The sequence below is a fragment of the Triplophysa dalaica genome, chromosome 7 (genome assembly GCF_015846415.1).
Source record: "Triplophysa dalaica isolate WHDGS20190420 chromosome 7, ASM1584641v1, whole genome shotgun sequence".
NCBI classification, from domain to species: domain Eukaryota; kingdom Metazoa; phylum Chordata; class Actinopteri; order Cypriniformes; family Nemacheilidae; genus Triplophysa; species Triplophysa dalaica.
Window position 1 is genome coordinate 11,172,535 of NC_079548.1, and position 21,364 is coordinate 11,193,898.

At 39.4% G+C, this 21,364-nt stretch overlaps 1 protein-coding gene across 3 annotated transcripts in view; it reads left to right on the forward strand.

The window, feature by feature from the left end:
- septin12 (septin 12) overlaps positions 1 to 20,558 on the forward strand; it is a 52,585-nt gene extending 32,027 nt beyond the window's left edge. For all 3 annotated transcript variants that reach the window (XM_056752687.1, XM_056752689.1, XM_056752688.1), the window contains 9 exons: positions 2,269 to 2,517; positions 7,478 to 7,606; positions 13,989 to 14,070; positions 14,586 to 14,723; positions 15,325 to 15,442; positions 16,780 to 16,875; positions 17,205 to 17,301; positions 17,511 to 17,562; positions 19,374 to 20,558. In XM_056752687.1, the coding sequence (XP_056608665.1) occupies positions 2,269 to 2,517; positions 7,478 to 7,606; positions 13,989 to 14,070; positions 14,586 to 14,723; positions 15,325 to 15,442; positions 16,780 to 16,875; positions 17,205 to 17,301; positions 17,511 to 17,562; positions 19,374 to 19,533 (1,121 nt within the window). In that variant the 3' untranslated portion in view covers positions 19,534 to 20,558. The remainder of the gene's footprint in view (positions 1 to 2,268; positions 2,518 to 7,477; positions 7,607 to 13,988; positions 14,071 to 14,585; positions 14,724 to 15,324; positions 15,443 to 16,779; positions 16,876 to 17,204; positions 17,302 to 17,510; positions 17,563 to 19,373) is intronic.
- The last annotated feature ends 806 nt before the right edge of the window (positions 20,559 to 21,364 follow it).

Sequence of the window (21,364 nt, forward strand, 5' to 3'; positions counted from 1 at the left end):
CTTTTATTAGATAGCAAAAGCAGACACAGAGCAAACCCAGACACAGATTTGCTTGCATTTGGACACAATATAGATGGTTTCGATTTAAAAGGTCAAACTTTCACTTTTCTAGCACTTTCTCTCGCTCTGTTTGCTTTTCTCAAGCCTCTGGAAGACAGTGTGTCTAACCTCTCTATTTTCTCCCCGCTCTCTATTTGAGCTGAGCAACGCTCTGTTTGTCAGATTCTATTAGAGCACAGGCCGTTTTCCGACTGCATCAAATAAATAAATCTGTCAATCGACAGTCTCGCTGCCCGTTCTCCCTTTTCAATGAGTTAGTAAGTTTTGCTTCTACCGTATTTGACTGAAAAGTTGTGTCAGTCTTTGCAAACTTGTGTGACTTTTTCTTCAGTGGAACACATAAGAAGTTGAATGAACGTAGATGGTGATTGAAAACAGCTCAAGGACATTTAGATCTCAATGTTTCATAGCTAACAGAAGGTAAATGATGGCAGAATTGTAATATTTGGAAGACTTAATGACTTGTGAGGGTTTGTTCACGCACCTCAGAAATACACAGAGTTGGTGCAGTTGCTGAGCTCCTCAGGTGCATGGATGCATGTGAAGCCAGTTAGGAAATAAGAAGCCCAGGATTAGTTCCATTTTGGTGGTTAGAGGCCGTACAGTATATTTATAGCTAATTAAGTCATCTGGACGGGATCTGGGCTGCTGGATGCTCAAGAAGGGTTTGTGATCTCATCAGATCAAACACAGCACATGCTGCTGATTTCATAGACACGTGATTGTAGATTTGCACTGTTTAGCTATCAGTATGTTAAATTAGGAGGATGTCAGTATGCTTATTGATATTGTTTATTATTAACTTCATTATCAGAAGCTGACTGCCTACAGGTGTTCAACCCTTAAAAGGCCATAGGAGGTGAAGTCATCAGGTTCAAATGAAGACTTGACAAAGAACTGTGAGGTGTTGAGTGGATGTTTTCAGGTGGAAGTGTGAGCTCATTCACACACAAGTGAGATGTTTGGATGTGTGTTATACATCTTTGATATGGGTGTGGAAGCAGCTGTGCGTTTTGCAGCGTAATTCTGCTTGTCATGTCAAATAAGAGATGATCCTTTATAATATTTTAATGTGATATGATATTCTTTGCTTTGAAGCACACTTGTTAGTGTGGCAGGTCAAAACATCACTATAATATAATCACTAGATTCAAATTCTTTAATTCAATTAGTTAAATTGTGTTGGAGGCATGTTGGGGTAACATTTAAACTCCCCGGTCATCATTGGACTGGAATTAGATGCTGGAAATGTCTAGGTGACCCAAAAGTAAAAGTTCTGTCATCGTGTATTTAGCATGTCATAATGCTCATGTCATTCAAGACCATTCTTTTGTCGGTGGAACACAAATAAGCTATTTTGGATCTTGAGGGGAGTCAGTGATGTTTGGTCCACAGCATTCTTTAAATATATCCGTTTGTGTCGTGCAGAAGAAAGGAATCGATACAGGTTTGAAATGACGTGAGGATGAGTAGATGGTAAAACCATTTTACATTTTTGGTGAACTGTCTCTTTAAGCGTCTTCTTGTCTTTTCCATTTCAACATACCGTGGGGCGTGGCCTGTTGAATTCAACTTTCAGCTCAACAACTTGCTAAGTCAGGCGGGGCATCCTCCGTCCGGACCGGGTGACAGGTGCCTGTGCCTCAGTAGTTAACCAGTGCGGCGTGAACTGTGGTCTCTGTGCTGACTACTCTCACGAGTGAAGTGAATGGAGCTGTACACCTGGAGCTCATGCAGCAGAAACATCTCCGTGCAGTTGTCTTTTGTGTTAGTTTGTGTGACAGTTTAATGCACATTGGGGGAACTTTACATTTTTGTTGCGTTTAATAATACATATCAAACATTAACAAATTAACCTAAAACCTCATTTCAGCAAGTTCACTTCCCCACCTTGCCTAAGTTACATTTAGTTTCTGTCATGGTAATTTTCATGAATCTCCACCTGCACGTTCTGAGCATGCTCATAACACTCTCTGGCACACAAGTGTTTGCATTGAACACAGCAGGAAATGTGGGCACCTCCACACCAACAAACGCTTATTCAAGCTATACTTTTTATCAGTATCTGAACCCCTGAACTTTGCGCTGCTATTACAATGCTTTAACAGTTGAGCTACAGGAATACTGCAGTTATGTTTTGTCCTGTTTTGTTATGTGAGGAGGTTATGGGGTTAAGCCTTGTATGTTAACTCTTCTCTCTCCTGGCAGACACGGCACAGGATCTGGATCTGGAACCATCCGTCCAGATGGAGGAGGAGAAGGAGGTCATTGAGGAGAAAGAGGTGGAGGAGAAGAGAGTGGAGATGGAACATTCTCCGCCATGCCTCGGTGAATCTGACACACAAGGCATTATAAAGGGCAGAGATCTGTTCGGATATGTTGGAATTGAGGCGGTTTTGGACCAGATGAGACGTAAAACCATGAAGGCTGCCTTTGAATTCAATATCATGGTTGTTGGTAAGTGAAACATCGGCTTGTTTAACTTTTTATGCAGAATTTGTTGAGTTGGAACTTCAATAGAAGCGAACAAAGCCTGCAAAGCAAATTCAACACCATGCATTGAACCTTTAATCTAGATCCATAACATTTAATCATTTAGCAGACAGTGTCAGTGTAACAGCTCAGTGAAAATAGCTTCACACCTTTATTTTCTGTGGTCAGTGTGAACTTTACCTTAGACGTTGTTTGTCTCATGAATTTTTTGATGGTTTAAAACAATTGATGAAGTGATGAAAATCGCACTGCTTTTGGGAGGTGTCAATTCCTTCAAAAAGTCTGAGTAAAATCAAGCCAGTCACACATTTTCAAAGTATCATGAACCTACGATGATTTTAGAAGTGGCTGAATGAGACAGGAAGTGAGTTGCCTATGACAGGAAATACATGCAGGTGAAGAGGAAATGGTGCCATGAGAGGAAAACGGTCTCTTTTTAAAGTGATAGTTCAAATCAAAATGAAAATTCTGCCATTATTTACTCTCCCTCTTGTCATTTCAAGCCTCTATGCAGAACACAAAATCTGATATTGTGAAGAATATGATGCTACCCATTATCTTCTGTTATATGCACACAAAGCCAATGCAAGTCAATGGTTACCGCCGTTTTTTGGTTACCAATATTCTTCAAAATATTTTATTTTGTGCTCCGCGGAAGAAAGTCGTACAGGTGTAAAAGGACAACAGGGTGAGTAAATGTTGACCGAATTTTAATTTTGGGGTGAACTATCCCTTTAAGAGTTTAAATTAGTTGTTCAAAGGAATCACTTTGGATTCATTCACTGGCATTTAATTGATTCACTCAAAAGAATCAAACTGCACCATTTTTGCTGCTGAAGTTAATTTCTACGAAGAGACACTTTTTATTAAGCTATTAAAACTCTGTCTTAACCCTCTCAAGCGGTCGTGAAACTAGTCTATTAACATGCTCTTTAAGAAACTTAATGGCCACATAAAAATCACTTTACAATCATCACAACCGTGGTGACACTTAATAGTAAATGGCCAGCTAAGTCATATTAAACAACATGTTTACATATTCATATGTTGCCTTGTTTTAAAGATCAGTGGTTTTGTTTTGTCACGTCAAATATTTAATGCCAGCGTATGGGGAACTGTGCTTAGAATTCACTGGTCATCTGCCCAGTTAAAACTGGCCCCCTTATTCAAGGCTGGCCAATCATAGCGCTGGAACCTCCCATGATCCCCCTGTGCTTTTAGAAAGAGTGTGGGTAAGCATGCAAGAAGGGGCAGAAGAGGAGGTGTTGGCTGAGTGTGGGCCTTACCTAATGAAATGGCAGGGGCTATTGTTGTGTTGTCTGTGGGCTTGGAGGCAGGGCCAGCCTGGAGCCGTACACGCCACAGTGCTTCCCAACTGGGCCAGTTAGGGGATTTATGATGGGCGCAGCATCACAAATTCTAGACCATCCAACTCTCCAATGAGAGCTATTCTTTTTTCTTCCCTTTTTTTTTTAAGCGAGCTGCCAGGTTTTTCCTCACTCCGTTGTTTTCTCCCGGTGGTTCCTGTGTTGTGAAAATAGAAGGACATTTTGCCAAAACCTTCAAAGGCTGCTAGTCTCCATGTCACTCCAGAATAATGTCAGTTAAACAAATGCAATATGATCTTCTCATTGTGTGCAGGATTTATATTAGACATGAATGTCAGCTACTTTTAAACTCTGGTTCAGTTATAATAGTGGTTAAGCTATAGTTCTGTCGAGACAGTTGGAAACTACATTATAAGCTATTAATAAAAAAATAGCTCAATAAAAACTGTGTAAGCTGTCCTGTAGCTCAGTGGTAAGAGCGTTGCGTTAACAACGCAAGGTTGTGGGTTTGATCCCAGGGGATTGCAAATACCTATGTAAAATGTATAGGATAATGCAATGTAAGTCGCTTTGGATAAAAGCAATACTACGTGACATTTACAAAGATCAGTAATGTAGCGTTTTGTCATTCCAGTACTCGTTGGAAAAAACAAGTAACTATTTTTAGTTAGTTGCACTTTAACACTGATGTATCAGTTTTCACCTGTTCTCGTTTTTTGCAACATTGACGGATTTCAAACCTGCTACCCAGAGCAGCCTGTTAAGGTGGAAGGAGATCAAAGGCATGTTAAAGCAGATCAGGGGTAGTGGTGAATTCTGCAGAGCACAGACAGGCCCGGTCCAATGATCACTCCCCCCTAAACCGCCTCTTTACTTCTTAACATTTATTCTGCGTGACTCTGTTCCTTGCCCCAGTGAGCTGTGTTGCTTACATCCTTGCTTTGGTTGTAAATATGCTGGTGCTCACCATGCCTGCTTTTCTAGACATGCATCAAAGGTGAACCGCTATCTATCTCTTTTCTTTGGTGGTTGTGAAAATGAGACGGTGTGACTCCCACATTCTATATAAAACTAGTGACAGACCACTCATTGGTTACCATTAAGTATTCGGTCGATAAGCATGGAATCAAAAATGTATGTTTGGTTAATTTTATTAAAATATGTTTATGTTGTTAAATATAGTATTTGGGGTTCTGGTGTGTGGGTGGTTTCTAAAAGAAAAGTTGATTTGTTTTCAACACCAAACAAGTTGAAAATGTATGCAGGTCTTTTTAGTAGGTAACTTTATCATGGGGGCATTTGGAAAGCTAATATGTGACCCTGGATCACATAACCAGTCTTAAGTAGCATAGGAACATTTTTAGGAAAAGCCAAAAATACATTGTATGGGTCAAAATTTGAGATTTTTATTTTATGCCAAAAATCACTAGGATATCAAGGAAAGATCATGTTTCATGAAGATATTTGTTATTTTCCTACCCTACATATATAAAAACTGTGTTTTTGTTAGTGGATGGCCTGCTTCAGTGACTCTGATTAACAACTAACAAAGGCAATTTTCTCAATATTTAGATTTTTTTGCACCCTCAGATTCCAGAGTTTTAAACGATTGTATCTCCGCTAGATATTGTCCTATCATAACAAACCATACATCATAAGAAATCTTGTTTATTCAGCCTTCAGGTGATGTAAAAATCTAATTTTCAGAAAATTGACCCAAAAGACTGGTTTTGGCGTCCAGGGTCACATATATAATAGCATTGAATGACAGCTGAATACGAACTTCACAAGATACAGGAAAATGGGCGATTGTGTGAAAGCAAGATATATACAACAGGATGAGCAGCAAGACTGTAAGCATAGAATGGAGGAAACTGTGTGTCATCTACAGGAAGAGTTTAGTGCATTACGCTCGCATGCCCCTATTTTCCTGCCTTTGGCAGCTCTTACGCAAGATCCACACACACATATGGCAGCACTTGGAGACTGTTGGACTGTGTAGTTTGTCCACGGTCGTAAAGGTCAGGACCTTTCTTGTAGCCCCAGGACTTAAGCTACTTTGACTCGCTCAGTTTCCCATAAACCCACAGACTCTTTGCTAGACTGAAACCCATAGCGTTCTGCTCCCAAATGGAGATTTGGCAATGTGATATTAGCAAGGCCAGCTTGTAGATATTGTGTTGGTAGATCATTTTGTAAACTGCCTGTATCAGGTTATATTTGTGAAAATCAAGATCTTCTTGATAGTTCACCCACAAATGAAACTTCTGTCATCATTTATTAACCCTCTTGTCATTCCAAACCTGATGACTTTCTTTCTTCTGCAGAACACAAAAAAGGGGATATTTTGAAGAATGTTGGTAACCGAATAATGGTTCTTGTTGTATAGACACAAAACCATTGCATCTCAATGTGTACCGCTGTTTCTTCTGTAGGTTTGCACCATTAGAAGTCCTTTTCAGAACTAAATTATAGAGTTAAAACACACATGACGCTTCTAAAATGACTGCTTGCATTAAAGTTTTATGCGGTGTAGATAAATGACAAGCTGTTACTTCTGAGTGCCTGTCCAATGTATGACTCAAAGCATACGCCTCGCTCTGTCTAGTCTTTCTACCTCATTTCAACACCTCATGTCCAACAGGTACAGTATGTGTGACTAAACTGAGAGTTTCAGGAAGTCCGGCCTTACTCAGCCATTGTCTGAGTGGTTGTATCAAGAAGCCCCAGAAGGACTGGAGACGCACAGCAAGGGTGTGTGGGTGTTGTCGTTTTGTCATAAATTTGATGTCAGCTGCCTCCCGTGGTGAGAGGCTGTGGCGTAAATCCATCAAAGCCTCTGTTGAGGTGGGCAATGATGGAGGGGCCAGATTTCCTCAGCTCTGTCGTCTATCTTTGTCAAATCTCTGTCAAGCCTATCTCTGTTTCATCTGCTGACGGCTTCCCGAGGCACCCGGGCCCCTCAACAGGTACAAACAGAGCGGTGAGAATGTTTAGCACGTTCCCCACCCCTGCCCGGTGTGGGGTAGCTGACCGGCGGTCCCCAGGGACCCTCAGAGCAGGCAGATGATACCCTGCTCATCATCGACTCTCTAAGCGGCTCATATTAACACAGCACATGTCCTTTGAGGCATCGAATGTGGCCTTATAGATTTCCCCTTATTTGTTTGAATTGAGATTGCCTTGATAAGCCTCCCTCTTTGGTAATAGCTTCTTTTCTGCGATCTGATCTCCGTGAGGGCCAGCGTGAAGGAGTCATTAAGCGTAAGAACTCCCCAAAGCTCCTGTCGGCGTGGTGCTGTCAGCATGTTTGGACACCCACCAGATAAGACGCTCGGCCTGACCCGGTCCTGTTACATCACTGATGATTTGCAGCATCAAAGGCTTGTGCAAACCCCGGCTGGCCACGTGATTTCTTTACGACCTGGATTTTATGTGCGGCATCTTATCTGTGAGCAGTAATAAAGTTTTATTCCCGCTGCTAATGCTAAGCAAAGGTCGAGCGGCAAATAAACATGCTCGGGGTCTGTTGCATATGCTGTTTACTGCAGTTTACAAACAAAAGTAATTAAATCTGCTTTCATTCTCATCGACAGGTCAGAGCGGGTTGGGAAAGTCGACGCTTGTAAACACGCTCTTCAAGTCCAAGGTCAGCAGGAAGTCCTCCACTCCCAACCATGAGGAGAAGATCTCCAAAACTGTCCACCTGCAGTCAGTCAGCCACAGTGAGTTACACACGCACTCATACAATGTTCTACATCCTTGGCTTCACCGTCACACATGAATAGATAATATAACTGTTTAAAAACAAACACTTGGCAGTGACAGTTTTGAATTGATCAGGTCTCCTGGAATAGACTTGTTCGAGATTAGAGTTCCATAACAATGGAGTTAATGAAGACAAGAATGTTTTAGAAGACTGCTGGAAATTAGAGTTTCTTTAGATTTCATCGGGACAATTATGCATAATTTAATATTTTCTTTTTAGGGATTTTATCTATTTTTTTTCTTATTGTATTTATTTAATTCAAATTTTTCAAATTCTTTTTTGACAAGAAAAAGTTGACAAAGGTGCTTTTTTATGAAACAAAATGCTGGCAGCGTTTGGTTACAAATAGCAGCCGAACACCATGGCTTTGGACGCAGCGTCTGTGCATGAAGGCCTCCCATTGTAACAGATAGGCAGCGTAACGGATGTCTATTTGAATTAAAAAACAGAGAGCGTCTTTGAAATAACTAATGACATATTTAAAAACTACAATACTCATTCCTCGCTAGAAATGCAATCAGAAGTTGTTTAAAGTGAAAATTAAAAAATTACCATTTCATTTTTTCAAGCAAGAGCCTTCTCGACCTATCACGTTCCTCGCATGTTGTTATGGAAACGACAGGACATTTTTTTTAACACGGTGCACAATCTAGCTGCTTCAAAAAGAAGTCAAGTCTGAACACAGCCTTTGTTGTTTTTTCAGTGTATGTACATTATACACATTACATATTATTATATACATTGTAACATTATATACTCAAAATATCTTTTTGAATATGCATTTAAGCAATTTGATCTATTTGATATCTGCATTTTCATGGGTTAAAACAAAAGTGACATCAGGAGGGACAGCTCTTTTTTACAGTTGTACAGTGTTTAATCTTGAGCAGAAAAGAGAAATTTAAATGCCTGCGAGGGGGTTGGATTCGGAAAAATCAATCACACAACTTCGTGGCATCGAGATCGAGCTGCAGCTGTCGTGAGGTCTCTGTCAGAGAGTAGGAGCTCGCACGGGTCAAGAGGTGACTCCTGGTCTAATGGAGCCCACCCATACAAGACGTGTGACTTTAGTGAGACACGCTCAGCTGAGTGGATGAATTGATTGAGGAATATATCTGTTTTGCTCACTTCTCCAGACTAACAGCCAATAAGGGCTTGGGTCTTGTCTCCGATGAAGAGTGGAAATTGTGTTTTGTTAAAGCTAGGTTTGGAATGTTTCTAAAGGGTTACCTTTGATTCTTGGCTTTTTGGGGAAGGATATCTCTCACACTGAGACTACTGAGACTAAGAGCGGCTATGCTTGAGTTCTTCTCAGGTATTTTTATTTACTACGACAAGAGGTTTTAGGACGTATGCACAGATAATCACGTATCTCCCAAACATCCCGCATACAGCAATGAAAAAGCAATGAATCTCCATTTTGCTTCTGCCGGCGCCACCATGCTTCATTGGAAAGAGGCGTGAAATTCAGATGGCATAGCCAACTTCACCAGTTCTTTAAATGAAAGGCTTGTGTGTGTGTGTTTCCCTGACCTCAGTTGGTGTAGTCACACCCAGCTATCCATCTTCATTTCACACTGTATATGCACTGACAAGAGTCTAACAAACACAAAATTTGATAGCGGTCCTCCATGTGCCGTATTGAAAAACTCCCTGAAAGAACGAGGTAAAAATTTGACCCTTTTGAAAAGGTTATGAAGGTCTGAAGTGCTGCTTTAAAGAGACTAAATAATACAATACACATCCCACCGTTATTGAATTACCCCTGCCACTTACTTTGGGGTCAAGAGTTTATGGAGTTACTCATGTTTGCTAGTTTAACCGCATATCTGAACTCGAATAGAATGACCTGCAGGTTGGCATAGCGGATGTATAAAGGACGCAATGTAATGATTCTGTCACAGGAAGTTGCTGGATGCTGTACAAGTGATGCCGCTTCTTGTAGTTTTAAGTGTCAGTCAGTTGATGCGCGGAGGCCTTTGGCACGCTAGGTCATTAGCGTAGCGTCCTATGTTAATTGCCGCGGTGCCTACTTGACAGCAGAATTGTATGAAGATCTGCGAACTTCACCTCAAGCTGGTTATGGGTGTAGAAATATCCAATTACGAAACCCTACCGAGAGCTTGCGGCACGAAGGCTGGGCTGTTAATTATCACTACAACCTTCTGCAGGTGTCCGGGCAATGGTAAGAAACTTAAAAACTTTGACCAAATTCTGTCTTCGGCTTGCTGCCTGCTATCTCGACATGAGTCAGTTGGTTATGTTATCGGGTAACGTTTCAGTCTTAGATCTGCTTGTTTATCTCTCTTCCGGTTCTGACTTCCCCTTGAAAGGTTCAAGACATGTTGAGTATTTTTAGGCTGCGGCAGACTTTTGGATTTTTTAACTTTCACTTCAGTTAACCAAAGGTTAAATTAAATCTGTTTGTAGATTTCAAAGTTTTATTTCCCATAACTTTTGATCGGAATGGATTTTTTTTTAACTTTCGGTTATGGGTCTGTTTTGTCCTCTTTCTGACTGATGGAAATCACAGGGTATTTATGATAACTGCTGTGTATAAAAGTGTTTTTAGTGTTGTTATATTGCAATGCAGTAAAAAAAGAAATTTATAGAAGAACTCTTCACAGAGCATCTGTTGTATTTCTGTACCACAACCAAACCTCATTTCTCACAGACCTCTCAAAACGTATGGCCCTATAGTTTACAAATGTTTGACATGTAGAATGAGAAAGAGGGTGGGATAAGAAGCTGGGTGTGCTGTTTCTTAACAAAAGAAGATTGAAGATAAGTCAGTTTGTGATTTTCTGAGATATCTCCGGGCTTCAGGAGACAACCCTCACTGACTTCCCAGCGTAGCACAACGTAAACATTGCCGTGAATGAGAGTGTCCTGTTTTTTTTGTTGGCTTTCAGAAAGACAAGTTGACAGAGCTTGACGCACAGCCTAAATGTTTACTTTCTTTTGCTGTTTCGTCTGCATTAGCCATCATGCGTGAATCTATTATGATCTCATCTATTACGGAATATAAATCACAACATATTTTTTTACCACTCATTGTTTTCATTACACAAATCTTATTGTATGAAATTTAGCTGCATCTAGGAGTGAGGTTGTGAATTGCAACCATCGGCTCACTCAGCCCTACCTTTCGAAGCACTAGGGTGGCTGACACAGAACTAAGATGTCGTCACTTTTTTTGCTTCTTTGACAAAGGAGATAAAGTATTTACGTGCTCTGTGGAGCAGTTTGTCCTTATAGAGCGGTGGTACAAATAACATGGTGAATTCCATGCAATGGGACATTTACATTTAAGCATTTGGCAGACGATTTTATCCAAAGCAACTTACATTGCATTGTATTATACACTTTTGATTCTGACTATGTGCAATCCCCTGGGATCGATCCCATGACCTTTGGCATTGCTAGTGCCATGCTCTAACCACTGACCCACAGGAAAGCTGTAAAGAAAAATTGCACATTCTATGATAATAGAAACAGTATAAAATTATTCTGTATTATAATACATTACTGTCAATGGATCCTCCAAAGAATACACACAGCACCTTTAATTCTCATAGAAAGCTGTAACATTCGAGTGCAAATTTAGACTTTTGCTATCTAATGCTCAAATTTGTCTTCTGGTGCTCCTGGGACCAAACTATCAAAATTTTGCCACCCACATTCATTTTATTATTGTGATACACATCCTTTATAAAAGCTCTAACAACAGAAATATGACTTCCCGTACCCTCAATAATACAGCCACGATTACTGCTAAACTGCCAAACCGCCCCTGCGGTTTCAAAATTGAGACACTTTGTCTAGCAGATGTCTTGCTGTCTTCTGTTTTAGTAGTATCCGCCTCATTCTTTCATGACAGAGTACAGGCCTGTTGAAGACAAAGAGAAGAACCAAAGTCACAGGGTGCCTGACACCTCCACACAGTACAAAGCTGTCCAGTGACCCTCACAGCCTGTGAAAAAAGTCCTCCTGTACACTGACCGCCAGGGGAGACGGGTGTTACACAATACCCCGTTCTCTCAAAGACGGCACAGTGCAGAAAATGAAGTGCAGGCCTGCTCAATGCTGCCATTCAGCTCCACTCCCTCAGTGGGGGAGAACAGGCTATGGGGGAAAATAGCTCAGCTTTGTTCGGAGTCAGGTCAGGAGCATTTTGTACAGTGTTTGTACATCCTATTGCATAATGTACAACTACTGCAAAGCAACCCAATGTAAACAATAATGATAGAGCTCTTACTTTTGCAAAGTTACGTTTGTCACATGGACATATCCTAATACTTTTATTTTTTTTGGTACACTAATTTGTACTAAACATTGTTGTAATCTGCAGTTTTTTGTTCATTTGAAACTTTGATGTGATTGTGGTATCATTCATGCAAAATGACACTATATTTTGTTACACGATTCAGTTCATTCATACTTTAGTAAAGGGATTACAATATTCACCCAAAAATGAAAAGATCTTTCATCATTTACTCAGCCTTATGTCATTTCAAACCTGTATGACTTTCTCTCTTCTGCGCAACATAAAAGAAGATATTTATAATAATGTTGGTAACCAAAAAACATTCCCCACCCCATTGACTTCCAAAGTATAGAACAGCTTTCCTGTAGCTCAATGGTTAGAGCATGACGCTAGCAATGTCATGGTCATGAGTTCGATCGCAGGAATTGCACATACTTAAAAAACAATCAAATGTATAGTACAATGCAATGTAAGTTGCATTGGATAAAAGTGTCTGCCAAATGCATAAATGTTAATGTATGGACACAAAACCACTGACACATTTCTTAAAATATCTTCTGTTGTGTTCCACAGAAACAAAAGAGTCATAGGGTCTATATAGGCTTTTTCCTTGCTTAAATAAAGAGGCGGAGGGGGTGCCATCCTGATCTTGTACACACACACATAGACCTACCATACCTTCAAGTGTCTTAAACAAGAGACTTTGACATATTCAAAGTTCTAATAAAATTGGATGAAAATGACAAGGTTTAGGTTATATTTACATTTACATTTATTCATTTGGCAGACATTTTATTCAAAGCGACTTAAAGGAGAGCATATAAACATTTTGTCAACACACTTAACAGTACCGTTAAGTTACAAGGCCATGCTGCAAGTAAATGTTTATATAAAACATAACTTTTATTCAACCAAACAGAAATATATTTTTAATCAAATAAAGCTTTTTTATCATTTTCAACTTTTCAGCCCACAATAGCCAACTGAATTAACCAGTCCTACTAAATTATCAAAGCTCATTCACATCGTGCATTCTCTGTGGTTCACTTAAATTATTCAATGATCTCTTATATTTGCTAGTGACTGAAAAGTTCAACAGTTTAAATTAATTGGTTCAAATATGAACTCGATGTGTATACGCTGATTCAACGATCCAACTGCACAGCTAAAGACATTTTAAGATGAACGTCATGTTCATTAAGAAATTTCGAGAAATTAAACGTACTTAAATGCAAAACAAACAGCCGTGAAACACAGCTCTCTTTCTGCAACTCTTTGCAGCGCCTCAGTGTGCTGATAACGAAACAGCGCCATCACTGCACATACAAATGACAGTCAGATAAAATGCACGCAGCCTTTCTTGTGAAGACACCCGATAAAATATTGGCGAGAGTCCGAGGCGGCACGACATTTGACGGAGGTGCCCGCCTCTGTTTCTCTATAGCAGGAAAACCCCTGCAAATACAAGTTTTGAGCAAGATGAGGGTGAATAAATGATGACATTGGGGGGGAGCTATTCCTTTAAGTGTGGCTAAAGTGTCCAACTACTTTTGGAGGCCACTGCATGTGTCTCCATCATTTGGTCACGAGGGATGTCCACACACTGGCATATTCTCTATTGCATATGAAAAATTGATCCTCATCACATACGGTAATCGAATCCTGTGACTCATGAATCTCAGTGTTGACTGACAGTTTAATTTTTCCTCATTACAACCTGCTCAGATTTTCCCTGATTGCCTCATCCAGAAGGATTAGCATGATGAGCTAACGGCAAACGTCAATCACTAAACCCTGATCTTTATGCAGGGATACTGTAGGGCTGCGTGCCTCCGTGCCTACTGGCAGACTGGCTTCATGTAGTACAATGTATGTGTGCACCGTTACATTACAAATCTGATGATCTGGGTCTTCAGTGACACTTCACCTGATCAGTTCAGTCCTCAAGAATTGGTGTTGTTAAAACAATCCTCAATTCATGTTCATTCACCTTTGATATGGAATACATGTTCACCTAAAACATCTTTTAGTCCTCTCTCAATTGTTTCATCTTCGTCTTGTAATTTTCTAGTCATCGAGGAGAAAGGAGTGAAGATGAAACTGACTGTGATTGACACGCCTGGGTTTGGAGACCAGATCAACAATGAGAACTGGTGAGAAGACCTTGTCAATGTTTTTTTATACTGTTATAGGCATCACACCCGAACAGTTTGCATATTCAAGTCTGAGACTTTGAGTGAAAATGTTTCTTTTTTGCATTCAGTTTACATCCTTATTCTAAATTGTTGGAATGTGTCCAACGAAATATGAATTGAAGAATGTATATGAATCATAAAATATGTTTGGCATGTTCTTCTTTTGCTTAAATGACTGCCCTCACTTAAAGAATCTGACCTTCATACAATCCGCAGTTTGCATTTATTCATTTGACACTTTTATCCAAACTGAATTCCAGCTATACATCTTAACAATATGTGCTTTCCTGGAAATCAAACCCATTACATTTCAGTTCTGTTTAGATGACTTTTTTTGTATTTTGTCCCGTGTCAAATAATAATTGATTATTTTGTAAATGCCTTATACAAGTACCTGTGTCTGACAGCTGCATCTACTGTAAAGCATTAGAATATTTTGAGATCTAATGCTTCTCCGTGACTTCTCTTCTCAGCTGGGAGCCCATTGTAAAGTATGTCAATGAACAGTACGAGAAATACCTGAAGGAAGAGCTGAATGTCAACAGGAAGAAAAGAATCCCTGACAGCCGTGTCCACTGCTGCGTCTACTTCCTGCCGGCCACTGGACACTGGTGTGTGTCACTTCCTACAGGCCTCACGTGCTTCACACTAGATTTTTTCGAATGCTGTTGTGCTTCCGTCACATTAATATGAATCTCAGTGGTCTGAGTTTGCGTTTTGAGCCACTAACCTTGAGAACTGTGAAATGATTCTAGTCAGTGAAGATTTGGGTTATATACTGTACATCATCTTTTAAAAGTTCTTCCTAACAGCCCTTAAAGGGATAATTCAGTCGTAAATGAAAATTTTGTCATTTACTCACATTCTTGTCATTTCAAACCTTTATGAATTTCTTCTTAAAAAATGTTGTTAACGAACAGCGATGAACGCATTTACTTGCATTGGATTTGTCTCAATAAAATAGATATTGTGTGCCGGCACTGTTCGGTTAACAACTTCTTTTCTGCAAAAGAAAGAAAGTCATAAAGGTTTGAAATGATAATAGGGTGAGTAAACCATGACAGATTTTTACATTTTTGGTAAACTATCACTGTAATGTAAACCTAGATGTTGGTTAGTTGACTACTGTGTGTGCTAAATGTGATGAGCAGCTAATGTTTGCATTAGACATAATTGTGCACTTTATGAATGATCCTCTTCGCTCTTCAATAGGTTACGTCCCATAGATGTGGAGTTCATGAGGAGAGTCGGGAAGATAGTGAGCATCGTTCCTGTGATCGCCAAAGCTGACACGCTAACTCTCGAAGAACGGCTGGAGTTCAAACAGAGGGTGAGATTCTCTTAAAAACTTCACTACTACATAACGCTATCCAGTCCCTTCTATACACTAGTAGGTCAAACGTTTGGAAACACTCACTCTCTATTTATACTTTTCAAATATCATCAAATCAAAATTGTAGAGTAGCACAATTTTAACTGTGGGAAATGCGTTGCAAATGAAAGCGTCTAAAATAAATCAAAACAACGTTATATTTGCGCATCTTCAAAGCAGAAGACGCTAGAATTTGCTAAATCTGTTTTTTTTTACTATTGTCATTGAGCTTTATCAGGTCTCACCCTGGGATGCTGTATCAAGGGGTTCCCATCTATTCAGGGCTCTTCTTGGCTGCTTTTTCTTCATTGTTTTCATCTATTTTTTCCAATAAAATGTTCTACTGAAAGAAATCGATATGTTGGCATAATTCAATTTTGTTTTTGATTTTAAACATTTAGGCAAACACCTTGAAAAGAAAAGATTTTAAAGATCAATAGATCAAGCATTTCCAAACTTTCGACTGGTACTGTAAATTTGCTTTTCACACGCATTCAGTCCTTCACATAATTAAGGTCATGAATATGTACGACCTGCTGCTGTAAATGTTTGAAATTCACAGTTCATCTGTAGACAAAAACCGAGCGGATTAAAAAACCTGAGCCGAAAGCAAGATTTAAATCTGCAAAGGTCTCGTAGCATTTGACTGCTCGTACTGGGTTGGACAGGAGAGAGGAAAATGTATAGGCCACGCTAAGGTTACGAGCCGCGTCTGCAGCGTCTCCGCGGGGAGACGTGCTCTCGTCTGACTAATGTATAGCTGATCCTCCAGCCTGGTCCTGTTGCCATCAGTGCTCCCCGCGGAATGCTTTTGGACATCTCCGACTGCACGGACGGCTCCCTCGCGCGGCGTGTCTCCCATCGATATACAGCAAACAACGCTCATAATGATGTACTCTGTCATTTCAGCCCATTATCCGGAGCTGTCTCTCACTACTCAATAGCCCGAGCCGAGCTCAGAGCGGGGGCGGACGTCACACTGTGCTCAAGATATCAATCGCTGATATCATATCCATGTACAACAGGCACACTCCAAAATCCTCCCCCGCACTCACAAATACAGATGGCAGCTGAAGCATTACGCTGTCATACTTTGCACCTCGGGCCTGAAATTCTGGCTTTGGGAAAAATAGAAGAATTTTGTTGTGAACTCTTGCACCTTAACCGTGGCCTTTTAGCGCGCGAGAGAGGGGCTTCTGTCATATTGAGCCCCTGGGGTGATTGTGCGGTTTCGTGTGTGTGGTTGCTCGTACAAATCGGTGTAAATCCATCTAACTGGAAGGTTCTTTTTCCAGATAAGACAAGATCTCCAGGCCAACGGGATCAGAGTGTATCCGCAGAGGGAATATGATGAGGATGCTGAAGATCGAATACTCAACGACAAGATTAGGGTATGAGGACACTTCTCAAGGACTGTATTAATGTATTAATGACATGTTAAGACCTCTTGACTACATTAGTGGTGTTTGCTAGAGCAACAGCTGCTCATGCTGTTCTTCTGAACAAACCTCTTATAAACTGCCTGTATGTGATACATGAATGATCTTGTTAGTCTTGTTTGGGATTGGATCGTTGATTTTCCTCAGATGGTTAAATAGGCAAAACCATCTCGTGGACTGTGATTTAAAGATAGACCTGAGACGTTATGAATGTTCATGAACTTTGAATTTGATATTCAGAGATTTTGTTGTATGGATTAAACCGTCTCTTTCTCTCTTAGGAAAACATCCCATTTGCTGTGGTTGGAACCGACAAGGAACATCAAGTGAACGGAAACAAAGTATTGGGAAGAAAAACGAAGTGGGGAATCATTGAAGGTGAGAGTGAAAAGAGAGCATCTGATGTGTGAATTGACACTGACAGCTGACAAACAGAACTTTGTAATATAACAGCAGAGCTTTTTCAAATTGTTGTCCATGATTTAGTTTATTCAACACTGCCCTCAAGTGGTCGATGTAAAATGTGCAGTGAAGGAAATTCTCTGTATGAGCTCATGAACATATCTGTTTTTGTGATTTGTTTTTAGTTGAAAATGTTGCGCACTGTGAGTTTGCACATCTGAGAGATCTTCTTATTAGGTAAGTTCCGCCCTTAAGTTTATTTATGTTTTTGTTTTGAAGTTTGTAAATAGTCACATTGCAAAAAAAAAACATGTTTTTATCCAAAACAATTATCTATAATCATTAAAGCAAGTTAGATTCACTACAGGAGCAAAGGCATTTCTGTCTTGAATTCAGAGAAATCTAAACAAATGTTTTGCTTTTAATGCTTAAAACAAGAAAACAGTTGTTTGGGTCGAATATTTTTTTATCGTTTTACCTTTTGTTTGTTTGTTTTATTCATCCTTAACGCCATTCCAGCATCTCAGGTTATATTCATGGGGAGAAATGAGTCAATCCATACATAAGTCTGTTCTATACACAAGTTGGGGGGACAGTTTGGAATCAGTTTTTCCTTTTGAATTAGATAATTATGGTAACACTTTACAATAATGTTGTATTTGTTAACATTGGTTAATGCATCAGGTAAAAAACTAACAAAACTTCTACAGCCTTTTTAATCTTAGTTCATGGTATTTTAAGCATTTCCTAATACATTAATAACATCATGGTTGTAAACATTGTAATTTTAAACCAACATGAATCATTGTGTTGACAGTAACATTAACAAGGATTAATACATGCTGAAGAACTGTTCTTCATTGTTGGTTCATATTAGGGAATGCGTTTACTAATGTTTACAAATATAACCTTATTTTAAAGTTTTACCAGTTATTTTTCGCCAACTGGTTATCAGCTTTTTCTTGTTTTAAGTAAATGCATGACAATTGATTTTATGTTTAATTTAATTCTACATAAAGTAATATTTTTTGTATATTAATTGTATTAAATTAAATAAAACCTACTCAACAGTTATAGATTCTTTGCGGAGGTCTACCGGAAGTTAAGTTCGGGCCACATTGTTTGGTAAATTTACCTGGTTTCGTCCAAGCTGTGTCGCCAGATGTATATTCAGACTTATACATATGTCTAAGCTCCAGAAATATATGTTGACTCACGTCTAACCTGGACATATCCCGATCCCACACCCCTTCTCACATCTTCACTCTCAACTATTCATTCTTATACTTGTAAAAGGGCCAAATAAAAGCCCCCCCCAATTTTTTATTTTGTCAAAGGATGATTATTTTGGACAAAATTCAGAAAAACATTCTGTTTTGTGGATGATGTGCATGAATGGCCAAAACTAATAATATGAGCCTTGTTTACGGGAAATTACATAGCCAATATTGATCAGATCCAGCTTCATACACAATACAAAATAAAAAGTCTCACGGCAGCTCAAGCATTAATGTAGAACATGCAAAAATCCCTACCTCGGTTGTGTTTCACCGATGGAGCTTTTAAATACAATAAATGGAGACTGCTAGAGGGACCTTAAGTTAAAACAACCCGGGAGGCGAAACTGGAGGCACAGCTGAGAATAGCCCATGTACACGGTTCTCCTGTGAGCTTAGTAAAGGACAGTTTAATTACAGAGTCACATCTGGTCACTACAGGTCACAGAACTCTCTCACTATAGGTCCTGGATATCTGCCAGCTAACAGATGGTGAGAGAGTCAGTCCCCGCTGAAATGGAAAACAAAGAATGTCCAATATAGAACTTCACATTGCTTTTCACACTTTTGCTCTTGACACGCATGTCAAATCGCACAACGGTATGATAAAAACTTTACACATCTCTTCAGATAGATGTAGGGACACCTTCCGGAACACAATTCAATTCCCTCTAATAGAATGGCTTTTATTTTACATTGTGCTTATTTCCCGTAGGGCATGATACTGTGATCAAAATTGATAGTGTTCTCCGCTGCGTTCTGTTTTTAAAGGTCCCATCTGCAAGATCTGAAGGATGTGACTCACAACATCCACTATGAGAGCTACCGAGTGCAAAGACTCAATGAAAGCAATGCCAATGGACTGGCCCTCTCACCTCTGACCTTTGAGAACGGTACCCTTGAGAAAAGCGACGCAGAGAGTCACCTCTGAATGGGACGGAGTCCCTCACGCACCTTTTTCAAACATGATGGAAGGTCTAGGCGGTCTATCCTGCCCCGTCGGAACGGGAAAGACGAACGTTCCACTTCTAGGTCGCCGTTAATGGAAAATTCACACGTTTGACTAAAGACATTTCTGCTTTAGGCATGTAAACTTCTATTTTTGAAATGAATCTATATTTTGGTAAGGGATCTGGGTTGTAGGCCTGAGAAAGCTGATGATGTGTTATGAGTTGAATTGAACCAGGATTTTTCTACTTTTATTTCCTCTCTCTTGATACCTTTCTCACACTTCAAGTGTTCTTTGCCTCATGCTCGGTTGAATGAATAGCACGGTGCGTTGGAAGATTGAAAAACGTGTGTGCCTACACGCCTGATACGCCACCGGAAGAAGAAAATCCCATAATCCGTATCTTCACATATACACTGAACCGGCAATGTGACATGTACCTTTAGCTCTTTGATTTTCTAAATTCTTCTAGATTTTCTACAACAAAATTACTTTTTTAAGTAAGAGAGAGTTTTTTTAGAAAAAATATTTTGTTACCATAGCTGCTTTGTAGCTGAAGGTATTTTCTTAACAGAGTCTAATTACTGCTATTCATGAACAACTGCTGTGATGAAACCCAATATGTTTATAAAATGGGAAGTATTTCAAATATAACCTTTGACCTGGGGAGGGCTGGTGTCTGATACTGCTATTGATCAAATGCGACGATGGACAAAGAAATGAGGAAATATAGATTGTCAATGCATACAAATGTTTGAGGGGTCAAGTTTACAGTTATTTTATACATAGAAATGGTTTTACTCGCTAGTAAAGGTACACATCATGTTTACTTTCCCATTCAGCGTCTTTGCTTTTTGAAGCTAATGTACATAACCAAATTGTTTTGTACAACACCATCATGTTTTTTACCCGAAATGTATTAACAGCTTCATCATGGTTTCCTTGTTATCAATATTAATATACATGTAAACACGATTGAGTTATGATTAAAAAATTACCACCATCAATGAGGCCTGATGGTTATAATGTGCTCATAAACAGCTTGTCCATTAGTGATGTTAAATTAAGCTGTAAATCAAACTAGGATTTCTAAAAACTTCCTTCAGCAGCCTTTGATGGTCCTCTGGGTTCTTCCGGTTCCAACAAAGTGTTTCAAATGAAATTGATCTTTGCGCCATGTGCTCAGACTGCTCTTTTTTTGTGACTTGATTCAGGAACACAGACCTCAGGCTGAATTTGTGAAAACGCTTGCTGAGGATTCTTATATAACCCGCGGTTATAAAACAGAGGACCGGCTGTCTGACTGAAATCAAATTTATCAACCTTTCTTGAACTGCAAAACAAGCAGTTTTTCAGCCTGAATGAAACATTTTATTAGCCTTTATTAACCTGCTAAGCACAGCTAGCTGTATCAATTTTGTGTTAGATACTTTTTATAAAAGAACCGACACTTTAGTCAGTGTGTCAGAATACTCTGCTGAAGAAACAAACAATTTCCATTTAAATACTATTACAAACCATTAGCTTTTTCCATTATAACCATTACAATATTCCCTTTTGTAGTGTGTTATGGGCTTTATTCCAATATCATTATAATCTCCCTGCACATTCAAGAAGTTCTTATTGAACTCTTGGTGGGATGTTAAATCCTATTGGAATAATGCACAAAACACTAGTTCATATACACTAGTTCACACTAGTTTTATTTGGAAAAAGCTATTGGGTTGTAAGAGTATTCTAATGTAAACCATTAGAATTTCTGTGATGGTTTCTATTGGGTTTCTATGTTTTTTTTCAGCAGGGAATTCGCCCC